This window comes from Bubalus kerabau, chromosome 16, assembly GCF_029407905.1.
Source record: "Bubalus kerabau isolate K-KA32 ecotype Philippines breed swamp buffalo chromosome 16, PCC_UOA_SB_1v2, whole genome shotgun sequence".
In the NCBI taxonomy this organism is placed as follows: Eukaryota; Metazoa; Chordata; class Mammalia; order Artiodactyla; family Bovidae; genus Bubalus; species Bubalus kerabau.
In genome coordinates this window covers 54,977,955-54,995,059 of record NC_073639.1, presented here as the reverse complement: position 1 = coordinate 54,995,059, position 17,105 = coordinate 54,977,955, and the positions used below count along the sequence as shown (strand labels likewise).

At 47.0% G+C, this 17,105-nt stretch overlaps 1 protein-coding gene and 3 non-coding genes across 4 annotated transcripts; all 4 read right to left on the bottom strand.

Annotated features, from left to right (window-relative positions):
• Positions 1 to 449: 449 nt before the first annotated feature.
• UBC (ubiquitin C) lies at positions 450 to 4,560 on the bottom strand. The gene is made up of 2 exons (XM_055551030.1): positions 4,415 to 4,560; positions 450 to 3,491 (listed from the first exon to the last, which is right to left on the bottom strand). The coding sequence occupies exon 2, from the start codon at positions 3,486 to 3,488 to the stop codon at positions 504 to 506; it is 2,985 nt and encodes a 994-aa protein (XP_055407005.1). The 5' UTR covers positions 3,489 to 3,491; positions 4,415 to 4,560; the 3' UTR covers positions 450 to 503.
• A 6,624-nt stretch (positions 4,561 to 11,184) lies between these two features.
• TRNAA-UGC (transfer RNA alanine (anticodon UGC)) lies at positions 11,185 to 11,256 on the bottom strand. Its single transcript has one exon. It is a non-coding gene; the product is annotated as a tRNA-Ala (tRNA).
• Positions 11,257 to 15,564: 4,308 nt separating this feature from the next.
• TRNAD-GUC (transfer RNA aspartic acid (anticodon GUC)) lies at positions 15,565 to 15,636 on the bottom strand. Its single transcript has one exon. It is a non-coding gene; the product is annotated as a tRNA-Asp (tRNA).
• A 508-nt stretch (positions 15,637 to 16,144) lies between these two features.
• On the bottom strand, positions 16,145 to 16,217 carry TRNAF-GAA (transfer RNA phenylalanine (anticodon GAA)). The gene has a single exon. It is a non-coding gene; the product is annotated as a tRNA-Phe (tRNA).
• Between the last annotated feature and the right edge of the window lie 888 nt (positions 16,218 to 17,105).

The following is a 17,105-nucleotide window of genomic DNA, read 5'->3' as shown; positions in this document are numbered from 1 at the left end:
TACTAAATCCCAAACTTTCTAGCATGAAGTCTAATGAGATTATGCCACATCTTTTTCAAAAATCTGGTCAAACGATTTTCTAGGCACCTCAAGGTGAACCTGCAACTATGTACTAAAGGTGATTTTTCTGCAGGCTCTCTTCCACCATTCCCACCCTCTTTTTAATACCATCTCCCTGCTGGTATTCCAGAAACTTTCCCACTCTTAAGCACAACTCCCAAACGTGTGCTTTTAAAAATCAGTAGCTTATAAGTAAATCTACCTATGAGTGTACATATAGAGAATTCTAACTACAACCTCCAAATTTTTTATTTATACTCACTCACTACAGTTCTAATTAAGGCCATGTTTTCTTGACATTTCTTACCTCCAGGTTACTACTAAAACATCTGGTAGACCAAAAACCTTGAACTCTAACCCATCCCTAACTAAATAAATAAATTACACTATTTGGAATGCAACAACTTTATTGAAAGAAAAGTGCAATGTAATTTATCGAAAGCTTAAAAGGGAGAACTTAAAACACCTCCCCTTAAGCGCAGGACCAAGTGCAGAGTGGACTCCTTCTGGATGTTGTAGTCAGACAGGGTGCGCCCATCTTCCAGCTGTTTCCCGGCAAAGATCAGCCTCTGCTGGTCTGGGGGGATGCCCTCTTTGTCTTGGATCTTGGCCTTGACGTTCTCGATGGTGTCACTGGGCTCCACCTCCAGGGTGATGGTCTTGCCGGTCAAGGTCTTCACGAAGATCTGCATCCCACCTCTGAGGCGGAGGACCAGGTGCAGAGTGGACTCCTTCTGGATATTGTAGTCAGACAGGGTGCGGCCATCTTCCAGCTGTTTCCCGGCAAAGATCAGCCTCTGCTGGTCTGGGGGGATGCCCTCTTTGTCTTGGATCTTGGCCTTGACGTTCTCGATGGTGTCACTGGGCTCCACCTCCAGGGTGATGGTCTTGCCGGTCAAGGTCTTCACGAAGATCTGCATCCCACCTCTGAGGCGGAGGACCAGGTGCAGAGTGGACTCCTTCTGGATGTTGTAGTCAGACAGGGTGCGCCCATCTTCCAGCTGTTTCCCGGCAAAGATCAGCCTCTGCTGGTCTGGGGGGATGCCCTCTTTGTCTTGGATCTTGGCCTTGACGTTCTCGATGGTGTCACTGGGCTCCACCTCCAGGGTGATGGTCTTGCCGGTCAAGGTCTTCACGAAGATCTGCATCCCACCTCTGAGGCGGAGGACCAGGTGCAGAGTGGACTCCTTCTGGATATTGTAGTCAGACAGGGTGCGGCCATCTTCCAGCTGTTTCCCGGCAAAGATCAGCCTCTGCTGGTCTGGGGGGATGCCCTCTTTGTCTTGGATCTTGGCCTTGACGTTCTCGATGGTGTCACTGGGCTCCACCTCCAGGGTGATGGTCTTGCCGGTCAAGGTCTTCACGAAGATCTGCATCCCACCTCTGAGGCGGAGGACCAGGTGCAGAGTGGACTCCTTCTGGATGTTGTAGTCAGACAGGGTGCGCCCATCTTCCAGCTGTTTCCCGGCAAAGATCAGCCTCTGCTGGTCTGGGGGGATGCCCTCTTTGTCTTGGATCTTGGCCTTGACGTTCTCGATGGTGTCACTGGGCTCCACCTCCAGGGTGATGGTCTTGCCGGTCAAGGTCTTCACGAAGATCTGCATCCCACCTCTGAGGCGGAGGACCAGGTGCAGAGTGGACTCCTTCTGGATATTGTAGTCAGACAGGGTGCGGCCATCTTCCAGCTGTTTCCCGGCAAAGATCAGCCTCTGCTGGTCTGGGGGGATGCCCTCTTTGTCTTGGATCTTGGCCTTGACGTTCTCGATGGTGTCACTGGGCTCCACCTCCAGGGTGATGGTCTTGCCGGTCAAGGTCTTCACGAAGATCTGCATCCCACCTCTGAGGCGGAGGACCAGGTGCAGAGTGGACTCCTTCTGGATGTTGTAGTCAGACAGGGTGCGGCCATCTTCCAGCTGTTTCCCGGCAAAGATCAGCCTCTGCTGGTCTGGGGGGATGCCCTCTTTGTCTTGGATCTTGGCCTTGACGTTCTCGATGGTGTCACTGGGCTCCACCTCCAGGGTGATGGTCTTGCCGGTCAAGGTCTTCACGAAGATCTGCATCCCACCTCTGAGGCGGAGGACCAGGTGCAGAGTGGACTCCTTCTGGATATTGTAGTCAGACAGGGTGCGGCCATCTTCCAGCTGTTTCCCGGCAAAGATCAGCCTCTGCTGGTCTGGGGGGATGCCCTCTTTGTCTTGGATCTTGGCCTTGACGTTCTCGATGGTGTCACTGGGCTCCACCTCCAGGGTGATGGTCTTGCCGGTCAAGGTCTTCACGAAGATCTGCATCCCACCTCTGAGGCGGAGGACCAGGTGCAGAGTGGACTCCTTCTGGATGTTGTAGTCAGACAGGGTGCGCCCATCTTCCAGCTGTTTCCCGGCAAAGATCAGCCTCTGCTGGTCTGGGGGGATGCCCTCTTTGTCTTGGATCTTGGCCTTGACGTTCTCGATGGTGTCACTGGGCTCCACCTCCAGGGTGATGGTCTTGCCGGTCAAGGTCTTCACGAAGATCTGCATCCCACCTCTGAGGCGGAGGACCAGGTGCAGAGTGGACTCCTTCTGGATGTTGTAGTCAGACAGGGTGCGCCCATCTTCCAGCTGTTTCCCGGCAAAGATCAGCCTCTGCTGGTCTGGGGGGATGCCCTCTTTGTCTTGGATCTTGGCCTTGACGTTCTCGATGGTGTCACTGGGCTCCACCTCCAGGGTGATGGTCTTGCCGGTCAAGGTCTTCACGAAGATCTGCATCCCACCTCTGAGGCGGAGGACCAGGTGCAGAGTGGACTCCTTCTGGATGTTGTAGTCAGACAGGGTGCGCCCATCTTCCAGCTGTTTCCCGGCAAAGATCAGCCTCTGCTGGTCTGGGGGGATGCCCTCTTTGTCTTGGATCTTGGCCTTGACGTTCTCGATGGTGTCACTGGGCTCCACCTCCAGGGTGATGGTCTTGCCGGTCAAGGTCTTCACGAAGATCTGCATCCCACCTCTGAGGCGGAGGACCAGGTGCAGAGTGGACTCCTTCTGGATGTTGTAGTCAGACAGGGTGCGCCCATCTTCCAGCTGTTTCCCGGCAAAGATCAGCCTCTGCTGGTCTGGGGGGATGCCCTCTTTGTCTTGGATCTTGGCCTTGACGTTCTCGATGGTGTCACTGGGCTCCACCTCCAGGGTGATGGTCTTGCCGGTCAAGGTCTTCACGAAGATCTGCATCCCACCTCTGAGGCGGAGGACCAGGTGCAGAGTGGACTCTTTCTGGATGTTGTAGTCAGACAGGGTGCGCCCATCTTCCAGCTGTTTCCCGGCAAAGATCAGCCTCTGCTGGTCTGGGGGGATGCCTTCTTTTTCTTGTATCTTCCCCTTGACATTCTCGATGGTGTCACTGGGCTCCACCTCCAGAGTGATGGTTTTACCAGTGAGGGTCTTCACAAAGATCTGCATTGTCTGTTGGAACAAAAAAGTAACACAAAAAAGAGCCCCACCATTTAGCAGTTAATTCACGGCTCAACCAACGCCTAATGTTAAAAACTTCACTACGTACCAGCCAAACAACTAACTTGCCCAACAACTCACAAGCTTAACAAGCTCAAAAATAGTTTCAGGTACTTAAGAGAGAAAAGCAGGGAAGCCTGACCCAAATCAATTCATGGGCCTCACTTATCCTCCCCCCTCACTGGATGTCTGTCCTTTGTCAACACTGCAGCGTCCACCCCAGGCCCAAACCCTGTGTCCCAAGACGAGTAAACACCTCCCCTCATACACGACGAGAGATGGCCCCACCCTAGATTATGAGCCCACAGAAGGGCTGATGTCTCCTAACTGCGGTGGCCAGCGCGTCCCCTCCCCCATCGCGGGCGTAGGACGGCTCAGTGGCGTCTGAAGTAGCCCCCGAAAGACAAGAAAGCTTGTCGTGCTGTAGCCCATAGGCTTGCAGAGTAGGACACGACTGAGCGACTGAACACCACCACCACCACCACTGCGACGGGAAATCGAGTAGTCGCACCTGTCAAACCGTGACCTAATATTCGACTCCCTCACACGTCACCCAACCCTCGTCCCACAGAAAGCTGAATCCCGCCGCCATGGAGAGATCACGGGCCTCTCGCGTTCACTTGACACTCACAGTCCCTTCCCCACCCCCCATCCTCGCGTCCCACCTCAGAACCAGCTTCAGAGCCTGCCTTCTCCCACTGAGAGATCAGGAACGGCCGCCATTTTGCCGCGTTCCTACCCCTCAGGGCCACCCTGCTGCTCGCGCGCCCGGGGGAACTGTAGTCCCCGTATGCCCCTCGGCCCGCGGTGGGCCGGTGAACCACCCGCGTCCCCAGCGGCTGCGCGGCCGCAAGACCCCCGGGACCCCTCCTCACCAATTAGTGGTGGTGGCAGCAGCGAACACAGAAGAACGAAAACTGAACTCCCGGTCCGGACGCAACTGCCTGCGCCACACCCGGGGCTTCCTTATATAGTCATGGGTAACCCCACCCCCATGGATTCTTCCGCAAAAAGCCAGGAAGGGACTACTTTTCGCAGGCCTCCCACCCTCTAAAGAGAAAAGCAGTCCCCAAGAATCGACTCATTCTCCTCTTAAGATGCTCTCTTATGAAGACTGGGGCTTTGGGACCGATTCTGCTAGGGAGCGGGCGGCCGTCCTGAGCGGCCGAGCGGAGGGATCAGCTCGTTCGTTGAACAGTAGACAACGGAAGCAGCCGGACCTCGATTTGCCCGGAAGTAGGCGGGGAGCGGCAGGCGCGAAAACCCGGCACGGATTTATCTGGGCGTCCGGAATGGGCTGTCCAGCCAACCGGACCCGTTGCCCCCTCCTCTCAGACCGGACGGGCCCCGCCGTTCGCGAGACCCGCCCTAGGCGGACAGTGGTCCCGTCAAGCGCCTCACGCCAAGCCAGGGTCCGGATGCCCAGGCGCGGACGCCTCCCTGCCCCTCCCCCCACCTCGCGAATAAAGAGGGGTCTTTATTCTGGATCTACTTTAGACAACGACAGTATTTCCCTAACCCCCTTATCTTCAGCCCGTCGCGAGGCCTCCCCCGGGGTCCAGCCCCCAACTTATGGCGGCCGAGCCCGTCCCCCACCGGGCGGGCACCGGGACAAGGTGAATGACTCGGCAAATATCAGGGCTATGGTCTAAAGCCCGCCTCAGACAGGTCGTCAGAACCCTCAGGAATTCCTCCGAACAGGAATGAAAAATAAGTTTCCAAGGGAGAAATCCCTATGGCGGGTGTACATTGAATTTTGAAAAGAAAAGCACAAATTCCACACAGCTGTGTAAAACTCTTTGAGCTGGACCTGGAAGCTGATAGAACTTTCCAGATTGCTCTTTAGGCTTCCTGGTTTGTGCTTCATTTGTAAACAGGGAGGCGTCAGGATTTGAATTCTGTTGATATTTATTTGAACTCAGAAATCAAAAATCAAACCTGTTTAAGCCCAAGACTTTAAAAAGATATTAATTGAATCTAAGTCCTGTTTATTCCTGGGGGTGAAATTAATATCCCAAACATAAAACTTAATTCTATAGGCAAATTTCATTTGGGTAAAAGGATTACGATTTTTTTTTGTTTTTTATGACAATGTATTTTGTGATTGATTTCTATGTCATTTCTGTAGCAGATTTTTAAACGTATTTAAACCATATGAATATGATGAAACCTTAAAACACTTTAACATGTTTACATGAAATTTACAGTGAAAAATCTTCCTCCTGTCTGCAATTCCCCAGCTACTGTTCTTTCTGGACTCTTCTAGAATATTTCCTATTTCTATAAATGAGAGGAGAGTGTTTTTAAGTTTTTACCACTAACGCCTTCAAAAATATATGTATATAGAAAAAGAGGCAACCAACTAAGAAATATTCTGCCGTTAGGAAAAGACTGCATTCCTGCATTACATAATTTAAAGATTATACATAAAATGGGAATAAAAACAAAACTGGTATATATTTTCTTTGGTAATCCATATATATGTAGTTACGAAAAAGATTCAAGCAGTTTTCTAAACAGCCTGTGTCAATTTTTAACATTTTTCAGGATGAGTTTATTACTGGGAAGTTAAAATGTCACTTTTCATGTTAGTAGACCCTAGGGACTAAGAGACAAAGTTGGTGATTAAATAGTTAATCCCCTAAGGGGTTATAAGAGGAAAGAGTAAGGGAGATCCTTATAAATTAAGGGGTCTTTCACTCAAGAAAGCAGCTATACTTAACCACGAAAGCAAGCAGGCTTTCTCAGCAATAAAACCATGCAACAGAAGCATCAGGCAGGCCCCCAAACCAATGAAACAATGGTAGAATGAGACCCCATCCTGCCCACTGAGCTCAATAACATTGATTCCTAGGACATGCTCCTCTGGGCACACTAAAAAAATATAAAGAAAGGGTGACATTATACTGAAACCTGACATGTTTTACCATTTTTAGTATATGTTACCACCTTTTTTTGCTCATCTCTATCATGCCATGACCATCCTGACTCGACCACGTAGGGATAAGAAAACTACACTGCCCAATATGGAGGAGGAACTGATGATGGAAGCTTTATGTCTATGTGAGAATGAGGAAGATGGTTTTCTCCCCCTCCCCAATTTTCTTTTGATTATAAAACTGTAGCCCACTAAGTACCTGGCGTGCAGCACCTCTCACCCAGCCACTTGTAAGCCTTACAATCATCTTAGTCTAATAATTCACTTTTTATTTATCACTTTGCCTCTCACCAAATTTTTTTCTGTACTGAAACTTACAGAACTGGAGCTCCTTGGAGCCCCTTCTCCCTGCAAACCACATTTCTGTGGTTTCACAATGACTTCTAATACATATTTCTGTGAAAGTTATTTCTAAATTTTTGGAAAGGGGATTTAAAGGAACAAAACATTGAGGCTCTAAGTTTTTGTTTTTGTTCCCTCCCTGCCAGGCTCCCTAAATTTCAGAAAGAAATTTACAGAGGAACAAAAAGGTGAGGTTCTTTCTCAGATGACCAGGCCTGGCTTCAAACCACACCCTGTTTGCTTTGGGCTGTTCCTTTGCTGCAAGCCTTGTGATTCATGCTGTTTAAAGCCTGAGTCACAAATTTCTTTTAGAATCCAAAAGGTACAGAGAAAAACAGGCCTGACTTCAAAGACATGGGAGGAAAGAAGGATAAAGAGGAGAGAGAAGAGAGGCTCAAAGGAGGGGGAGGGGAGGGGAGGGGGGAATAGGTCAAGGGTTATCTCCAAAGAGAAAACTATATTCTTATGAACTGAAAACACGGATGTTGTCTCTATCAGAAGAGTTCTCTGCAATACCCTTGCAGTCTCTAATTTAAGTCTAATTGTGGGTTTGGTTGAAGCAAATAGAAATAAAAATTTGCCCAAGGTCTAGCCCTGAGGTAAGAGGGAGGGGAGAGAAAAATGACCTCTCCAAAGACAGGTGGCTGCCATTTCTCCAGAGCGGTAGTTTTCAACCATGAGAGATTTGGCCCCTGGGTGGACATTTGACAATGTCTAGAGACCTTTTTTTTTTTTTGGCCCTAGCATCTCAGTTCTCCAACCGGGGATTGAAACCAGGCCACAGCAGTGAAAGCACAAGTTCTAACCACTGGACTTCCAGGGAATTCGCAGGAGCCATTTTTGGTGGTCACACTATGCTATTGAGGTTGAGGGGTGCCCCTGATATCTAGTGAGAAAGGCCAGGGATGCTGCTAAACAATCTGCAGTGAACATTCCCCCACAATACAGAATTAACTTGGCCCCCAGTGTCAGTAATCCACTGTGTTGACAAACCGTGCTCTACAGAGGATTATTGTTGTTGTTGTTACAACTGCTTTTCTTTTTGCTGAGAAGGGCTCCCAAGATTTAAATGTCCCACTTGGATTCAGTAATCCAAGTCACGCTCCTAAAATCCCCTGACCTAGAAAGCAATGTGCTAGAACATGCCAGAAGCAGGATGAGTCACTGGATCCATTTTCAGTTTCTTCCACCCACTTATCCGTCCTTTGCAAGCACCCCAGAAAGGATTGCTTCAGAGCTGGCACCAATGGAAGAGTGACAGAGGCCCAGCAACAAGGCAGAATTGGCAGGCAGGCACGAGCATGTGATGAGCTGAGCTCACAAAGGGCCTGGGTGTTGGGCTGCAGGAGATTGGACTGCCTGCCTTTCCTCCTTTCCCCAACAGATTCAGTTCCCCTTGAAGGTCACAACACTGTATGGGACTTAACTCAGCATCATGAGAATGTCCACAAAATAACCAACAAACATTTTCCTCCCAAGAGAGAGGGTGAAATCAGAGAGCTAGATGGGAAAGTTTTGCCTTGCAGTGCCATCAGTTATATAACCATAAAAGGAAGTCAAGGAAACCTGCTGCTTGGGGAAAAAAAAGAAGCCCTAGAGACTCTGTTCCTTTCCCTGCATACATGTGTGTATTTGCATTGTGTGGGCAGAACACAATCTTGCCCAGCTTCAAAACAACCCATTTCATAACCCACCAGTGAGAAAATCATACTGAAGTTCCAGTCCCCAATTTTGCCTAGTATAGGAATGTTAAGCAGTTAGTTAACTTATTGGGTCTTTGCTTTGTTTTGTGTTTTAATTTGTCGTTTTTAGATTGTGGCAAAATACACACAAAATATATCCTCTTAACCACTTTTAAGTGTACAAGTCAGTAGTGTTAAGTATATTGTAGGGGAGGAAAAATTATTTTCCTTTTACCCTTCTGAGTTCTTAGCCAAAACACCTGTAAAACGAAAGATTTAGCAAGAGATATTAAAGACAAAAAAACAATAGTTTATTAACATGCACACCTCGTGTATGTTAGGGAGATACTCCAGAGGGAAAATGTGTCACTCAGAGAGGAGACTTTAGAATTTAGGCTTACATACCATTTTAACAGGCTTCCCAGGTGTCTCGGATGGTAAAGAATCTGCCAGCAGTGCTGGAGACCGGAGTTTGATCCCTGGGTCAGGAGAATCACCTGGAGAAGGCAATGACAACCCATTTCAGTATCCTTGCCTGGAGAATTCCATTCAAGAGGAGCCTGAGAGGCTACAGTCCATGCGGTCCCAAAGCAACTAACACACGCACATCCTCTTAATATAGAAAGGTCTCTTAAGGGAGAGTAAATGATTTTTACTGGGAGAACAGAAGACTAGATAGAGATATGATAGTTTGTGACAAATTTCAGTGTCATTTTAGTCTCTCCTATGTCAAAAGCCAATCTTCTCTGGTTAGTTAAACTCTTGGTAAGAGGATCTAGGACCACTGAGTTCCTTTTGAAGGATCTGTGTTTGGGCAGATAAGGGGAGTTCAGTGAAAACCTTGCTTTGCTGTTTTTCAAGTGCCAATAGCTCAAAATAATATCAAAGGAACATATTTTCGGGTGGTATATTCTGCTACCCTTCAATTTTCAGTTCACGTGCAACCATCACCACCATCTGTCTCCACTCTTCATCTTGCAAGACTGAAACTCCGTACTCATTAAACACTAACGCTAATCCTTCACGCCCAATCCTTGGCCACCATCATTCCTTCTGTCTCCATGAATTTGACTGGTTTTTTGTTTGTTTTTTACTCCTGGCAGAGTGTACGCAGGGATGTTAGTTCCCTGACCAGGGTTGAAACCCCTGTCCCCTGCAGTGGAAGGATGGAGTCTTACCCAGAGGACCATAAGGGCAGTCCCATGAATGTGGCTACTTTTGGTACCTCAGAAAAAGGGCTTTGATTTTTTTTAAATTGTGAAACCAGATCTAATGATTGGAAAACATTTTTTTCCCCAAAGATTCAAGACATCTTTTCTAGAAAGCTCCATTTCCCAGCACAAGCCTTGTTCTTTCTTCCTTATGGTGTTTTTTTCTTTATCATTGTGCCATTAGAAATATTTAATCATAAGATACACAATAAAACAGAAGCATATGATTCATTTTGTGTGAGGTCTGATAACTTTAATCTCAACTTTTTTTTTATCTCTTAAAACCTTGTTGACATTTAGGGAGAAATAACCTTCATGGAATTTCCTTACAAAGAGAAGCTGTCACCGGTATTTCACGCCCCAACTGGTGAGTCATTTCATGATTTCAGTTTCATCTCAAAACATGAGGGCTGTGCAGAGTCAGATCCCACCAGCTCTAAGCTGAGCTGTTCTTATGATTTAAAATATGAGGTCAGATCAAATGAGAGAAAGGATTTGATGGCTGACAAATTCGTTATTACTGCAAAGAACCGCCAACCCCACAGAGTGCAACAGGATCCCTTCTTTTAATAAAATAGCTTTTATTTTTAATGATAAAATACAGTGTACAAATATAGGTTGAAAAGGTTTGTGCACCACAGCCATTCATGCATTCATCTGTGGCCTGTTAGGGAGGAAGCGGGAAGCAAAATGCCACCTCCTCGAACTGCTGGTTTCCTTTTGGGTGGCTGCCTTTGAAAAATGGTTGTTACTGAGAGCAGAAAAAAGGGCAAAGGCCAGCACAATTGCTCAGAACTTTGAAGGACTTCCAAGCTTGCCGTCTCACGGCCTGGAATGAGTCACCAGGCCTCTAACTGCAGTCAAATGCCAGGAAGCAGGGGGTAAACTCCCTAAATGACTGTTCTCACTTTTGCCGTGGTTTCAGTCATCACCTTAGGTTTTGCCTTGACATGTTTCTTGTAACTGTTTCCTTTTGCCTCTTCTAACAAAATTACTTTGGGAGTGTTAGGGAGTTAAGCAAGGGGAGGTCACATCTATTGTAAAAATCTCATTTTCACGTAGTGACTGGAGGAGTAATCAGTTCAGTCCCTCAGTCCTGTCCAACTCTTTGTGACCCCATGGACTGCAGGACGCCGGACTTCCCTGTCCTTCACCATCTCCCAGAGTTTGCTCAAACTCATGTCCATTGAGTCCGTGATGCCATCCAACCATCTCATCCTCTGTCATCCCCTTATCTTCCTGCCTTCAGTCATTCCCAGCATCAGGGTCTTTTCTAATGAGTCAATTTTTCACATCAAGTGGCCAAAGTATTGGAGTTTCAGCATCAGTCCTTCAAATGAATATTCAGGGCTGATCCTTTAGGATTGACTGTAATACTGCCTGTTATAATCACGTCTGAGGTGTTTGTATGGTGAACACCTGCATAACTTGAAGTAAAAGGAAATCACGAAAAAGAAAAAAGGAAACTGTCATGGAGATGCCGGGGATCGAACCCGGGGCCTCATACATGCAAAGCATGCGCTCTACCACTGAGCTACATCCCCCTCCCTCCTTGATGTGGTTTCCGTAATTCTCTGCTATAGTCTATTCTTTAGATCTTTTTTTTTTTTTTTTTCAAATAAACGTTTGTATATTTATATGGGTGTTCCAGTTTAGCAAAAACAAACCAAAATAAATCCAGACTTGACTTTTATGTTTCTGAACTAGGCCTGTGGTTCATAGCTCTGCAGCCAAAATTCTGATACCGGCACCAAGGAACAAAGGGAGACAGACCTATTCGTGAATGTTGCTCCTCACAATCAGAAAAGAAGGAAAGGAAAATAAAGAGTTTCTTTCCAACGAATAAGGACTTGCCCCCACTGTACCCCCACCCAGAAATCTCTGGTTTCTTGTTCTTTACAATCATTCCAACTTTCGGTGACTTATATTTTTATCTATGTATAACTGAAAAAGAATATATATATGTATGACCAAATCACTTTGCTATACACTTGAAACTAACACAGCACTGTAAATTAACTATACTTCGATGAAAATGGAGTGTCCTTCAAGTCAACAAGTTGCCATTCACCGGTTAGGTGAGAGACAAGGAGAATGCAGAAAACTGAGGCTTCTTCACCTTTTCCCACCAGCACTTGAGATTTCCTGGCAGAAAGAGTCACAATGATGTGCAGAACACACCTGAAAATACCCTGCTACCTCAATCCTCAACTGATCATCTCTCTTCAAGTCTGTGGATACCTGAACCTCTTCACAGCAAAGTCCAAATGAACTGGTACCCAGGACACTGGAGCCAGCAGCTGTGATTTCATTACCTTACCTCTCTGGGCCTCCTCTGTGAAATGGATATTTGAATAGTAACTACTTCATAGAGTGATTGTGACCATTGAATGAGTTACACAGAGAAGGTTGATCTTTTTAATTATTTTTTCATTTTTATTTTTATTTTGACTCCAGAAACAATTTGTATTGGGTTATAGCCAATTGACAATGTTGTGTTAGTTTCAGGTGAACAGTGAAGGGAGGCCGCCGTACATGTACCCATTCTCCCCCAAAGTTCCCTCCCGTCCAGGCCGGCACATAACATTGAAGAGAGCTCCATGTGCTGTACAATAGGTTTTTGATTGTTATCCATTTAAAATATATACTGTGTACATGACCTTCCCAAACTCCCTAACTATCCCTTCCCTGTGGCAACCATGAGTTCATTTTCTAAGTTTGAATCTCTTTCTGTTCTGTGAGTAAGTTCACTTGTATCATTTCTTTTTATATTCCACATATAAGGGATGTCAAATGACATGTCTCCTTCACACAGAGAAGGTTTAAAACAGTGCCTGGTAGAAGACCCGTACCCTAAAATGCCAGTTCTCATTATTAAAAATGCTGTTATATGAACTCCAGCAAAGGCCTATTGCTTTGCATAATCACCCCATGTGTGGACTGATGCTTTGCTGATGCTGTTTGGTGAAACAGAGAACAGGAGGGCACTGGGGTGAGGTGTGGAATGGGGCTCCGTAGAAAGCCATCATCTGACCTTATTCCCGTAGCTCAAGGGGACGACCACAAGAGCGACCTTACCTGCAGAATGGAAGAGGATGATGGCTTAGGCGGAGGTATTCTGGACCTGGCTTGGAAGCCAGTTGAGGGGTTGTAGGAGAAGGCAATGGCACCCCACTCCAGTACTCTTTTTTTTTTTTTTTTTAAACTTGACATAATTGTATTAGTTTTGCCAAACATCAAAATGAATCCGCCACAGGTATACATGTGTTCCCCATCCTGAACCCTCCTCCCTCCTCCCTCCCCATTCCATCCCTCTGGGTCCTCCCAGTGCACCAGCCCCAAGCATCCAGTATCGTGCATCGAACCTGGACTGGCAACTCGTTTCATACATGATATTTTAATGTTTCAATGCCATTCTCCCAAATCTTCCCACCCTCTCCCTCTCCCACAGAGTCCATAAGACTGTTCTATACATCAGTGTCTCTTTTGCTGTCTCGTACACAGGGTTATTGTTACCATCTTTCTAAATTCCATATATATGCATTAGTATACTGTATTGGTGTTTTTCTTTCTGGCTTACTTCACTCTGTATAATAGGCTCCAGTTTCATCCACCTCATTAGAACTGATTCAAATGTATTCTTTTTAATGGCTGAGTAATACTCCATTGTGTATATGTATCATAGCTTTCTTATCCATTCATCTGCTGATGGACATCTAGGTTGCTTCCATGTCCTGGCTATTTTAAGCAGTACTGCGATGAACATTGGGGTACACGTGTCTCTTTCCCTTCTGGTTTCCTCAGTGTGTATGCCCAGCAGTGGGATTGCTGGATCATAAGGCAGTTCTATTTTCAGTTTTTTAAGGAATCTCCACACTGTTCTCCATAGTGGCTGTACTAGTTTGCATTCCCACCAACAGTGTAAGAGGGTTCCCTTTTCTCCACACCCTCTCCAGCATTTATTACTTGTAGACTTTTGGATTGCAGCCATTCTGACTGGTGTGAAATGGTACCTCATAGTGGTTTTGATTTGCATTTCTCTGATAATGAGTCTCCAGTACTCTTGTCTGGAAAATCCCATGGACGGAGGAGCCTGGTAGGCTGCAGTCCATGAGGTTGCTAAGAGTCGGACATGACTGAGCGACTTCACTTTAACTTTTCACTTTCATGCACTGGAGAAGGAAATGGCAACCACTCCAGTATTCTTGCCTGGAGAATCCCAGGGACGGGGGAGCCTGGTGGGCTGCCATCTGTGGGGTCACACAGAGTCGGACACGACTGAGGCAACTTAGCAGCAGCAGCAGTCAGTTCAGTAGGTGTCCCTGAGTGCTCTGCTCCAGATAAGCCCTATCACGTTTCCTCTCTGTGTAAAACTTAGAATCAAATCCATACTCCTAACTGTGGCCTTTAAGGCTCTCAGTGATCTGGCATCTCTGTGATCTGGCATCTGGGGGCCCCTGCCCAGCCAGTATCCCTCCCTTACTCCCCTCCTCCTCTCTGGGAGAACTCTAGCCACACACCTGTCTTTGCTGTTCCTCAGGCAGATCAGACTCCCTGCACCTCAGGGCGTTTGCACTTGCCATTCTCTTGGCTTGGAAAGCAGATACACTCATGATCATCTTTTTCTCACTGTCAGGGTCCTCAGAAAGGCCTTCCTGACTACCTCTCTGAAAGGATCTGTGGGGACATCCCTGGCGGTCCAGTCCTTAAGACTTTGCCCTCCTACTTCAGGGGGGTGAGTTCGATCTCTGGTCGAGGCAATAAGATGCCTCCTGATGTGCTGGTGGCCAAAACAAATTTTTTTTTAGGTTTTTAATAAAGGCACCCATGAATCCTTTGCATTCACTTTGATTTGTTTTGTTTTTCTTCATAGTATATATCCGTCTCAGTACCTGTTTTTACACTGTTTGTTTATCGTCTGTGTCCCTGACTTGGTAGGTTCATGAGAGCGGAGCCTCCTCTGTCTTGCTTTCTGCTCTAACTTCTGTGCCATGAACAGTGCCTGACCGACAACTACTCAGTAGATAGTCATAGAATTAGTGTGGGGGAAAAAAAATGAACAGACAAATAAATGAATGAAGACTAGGAGCCTGGGGAGAATGATAGCTATATTCAAAAAGTTCAGTCTGCAAGTGAATTAAGACGAGAAAACAGTTCGGTTTAGAGTCACTCTGTTTCAAATCCATTAACATTTTCTGAAGGCCAACCTCTGGGCCGGCGCAAGACCTAAGAAGATGAAATATTTGCAGCAGAGTGAGCATCTTCTCGGAGAAGGCAATGGCACCCCACTCCGGTACTCTTGCCTGGAAAATCCCATGGACGGAGGAGTCTGGTAGGCTGCAGTCCATGGGGTCGCTAAGAGTGGGACACGACTGAGCGACTTCACTTTCACTTTACACTTTCATGCATTGGAGAAGGAAATGGCAACGCACTCCAATGTTCTTGCCTGGAGAATCCCAGGGACGGGGGAGCCTGGTGGGCTGCCGTCTGTGGGGTCGCACAGAGTCGGACACGACGAAGCGACTTAGCAGCAGCAGAGCATCTTCTGGTTTTAGAGGGAAACAGTTTTATTTGGGGAAACCATTATATAAACCAAACACTTGATAGCCGCGTTGTGGCATGCCGGAAATGGAAAATTCCGCTTCAATGTGAGAACTTTTTCTTGTAACCAAGGGAAGAAGTGAGGGCGCTCGTGGGTGACTGTGACCAAGTAATAAGACAACCCCCCGACCAAATCTCGCTTGCTTGCCAGGTTTATATTTTTAGAGAAGAGTAAGGAATTTTTATGAAAGTTGAAGAAGTGACTTGAAAGAGAAATGAAAATAAAATACAGGCGATAGAAAATAAGCTGCCTCCCCGTCGGGGAATCGAACCCCGGTCTCCCGCGTGACAGGCGGGGATACTCACCACTATACTAACGAGGACTAGCTCTAGCAGTAGCTTTTCAGCTCAGCCCTTAAAGGTATACTTAGAGTTCCTTAGCGTTCCTTAACTAGTGGCATGTTCTAAACGGTTAAATATCTCATCTTTTCTTACAAAATACAAAAAGGCAAAGTTCCATTTCATTTAATTTCGTCTTAAAGAGTCCGTTTCCTCCTCGGCTCATGATTTAGTCGCGAGGGTTCTGAGAACAGAAATTAATAAGCAGCAAAAAATAACCCGCAAAAAGTAACCAACAGACGTCAATAAACGTCTAACAGAGGTAGTTTATGAAATGAAAGAAATGGAGTCAAGTAATTCTTGGACTTGGATTTTTCCAGTCGGAGAAGTGCGAGGAAGTTCCCATATCGTCTGGCTTCCCTTTGATAGTACTCGAAGCTGTTTTAAACAAAGAAAATGAAATCCTTTTATTAATTCGAAAGAATCATTTCGTCTTGCGTTCCTTCGATACAAGAGGAAGGGGGGGTGGGGGGGCGGAAAAACAAACATCGCTGCCGAAACCCGGGATCGAACCAGGGACCTTTAGATCTTCAGTCTAACGCTCTCCCAACTGAGCTATTTCGGCTACTGGCGGCGTTAGGTTGCATTTCTTCCCTCCTCGTGATCTAAGGGCCCGCGTCATCGACCAGGAGATCCCCTGCTGGAGGACCTGGATCAGCTGGAATGCACGCATTTCAGGATTGCCCCGCACCTACCCCCTCTCGTCCTTCAAGGTCGTCGCTTCCGAGAAGCTTTCCCTGATCACGCCTCCCACCACTACCCCAGCCCTGTATAGTTGACTATTAGCCTAGGTACTGTTTTCCTTGTCCATCATCTGTGGCTTCCCTTCCCCAGCTAGAATGACAGATCCATGACGGGCAGAGGAGTCATCAGCCTCGGTCACTGCTGTATCGCTTAAGGCCGACAACAGTGCCAGGCACTTAATAGGTGCCTAAAAATATTAGTTGAATCTTACCTTTCTCAGAGTTCCGCTTTCTCAGGATCTCTTCTCTGAGCAAAAGAGTAAGGTCTCCCCTTGGGTGCAGCTCCCGGAGCAGCCCAAGGCACAGCAAGGATGCTGACCACGCCAAGGCGTGGGGATGCCCTATGGGCCAGATTGTGGCTTTCTCGCGGCAGTAAGTGACTCAAATCCAGACTCTAAGCATAGCCACCTCACCCGTGACACCTGCTCAGCTTAAAGGCACCAAGAAATCAGCAGGTCTGCATCCAGGTTCGGCTCTCCCTGCTTCCCTGCCCTCTGGGAGATGGGTGGGTGGGGAGTACTGTTTGGGAGAGGTTGAGCAAGTGGGTAGGTCCTTCATGATGTGAAGTCTTTTAATAAGTGTTTGCGAAGCACTTAATATCTATGTGATCCAGTCACAAATACGGTAACAAAATAGCTCCTTGTGATAGAAATGTTAAGAAGCAAAATAAATGGTAGTGAGGGGGTGGAATACCTGGTTATGGGGGCAGT

Excerpts from the sequence above, each read along its gene's own strand:
- UBC (XM_055551030.1), bottom strand. The coding sequence starts at position 3,488 with ATGCAGATCTTTGTGAAGACCCTCACTGGTAAAACCATCACTCTGGAG.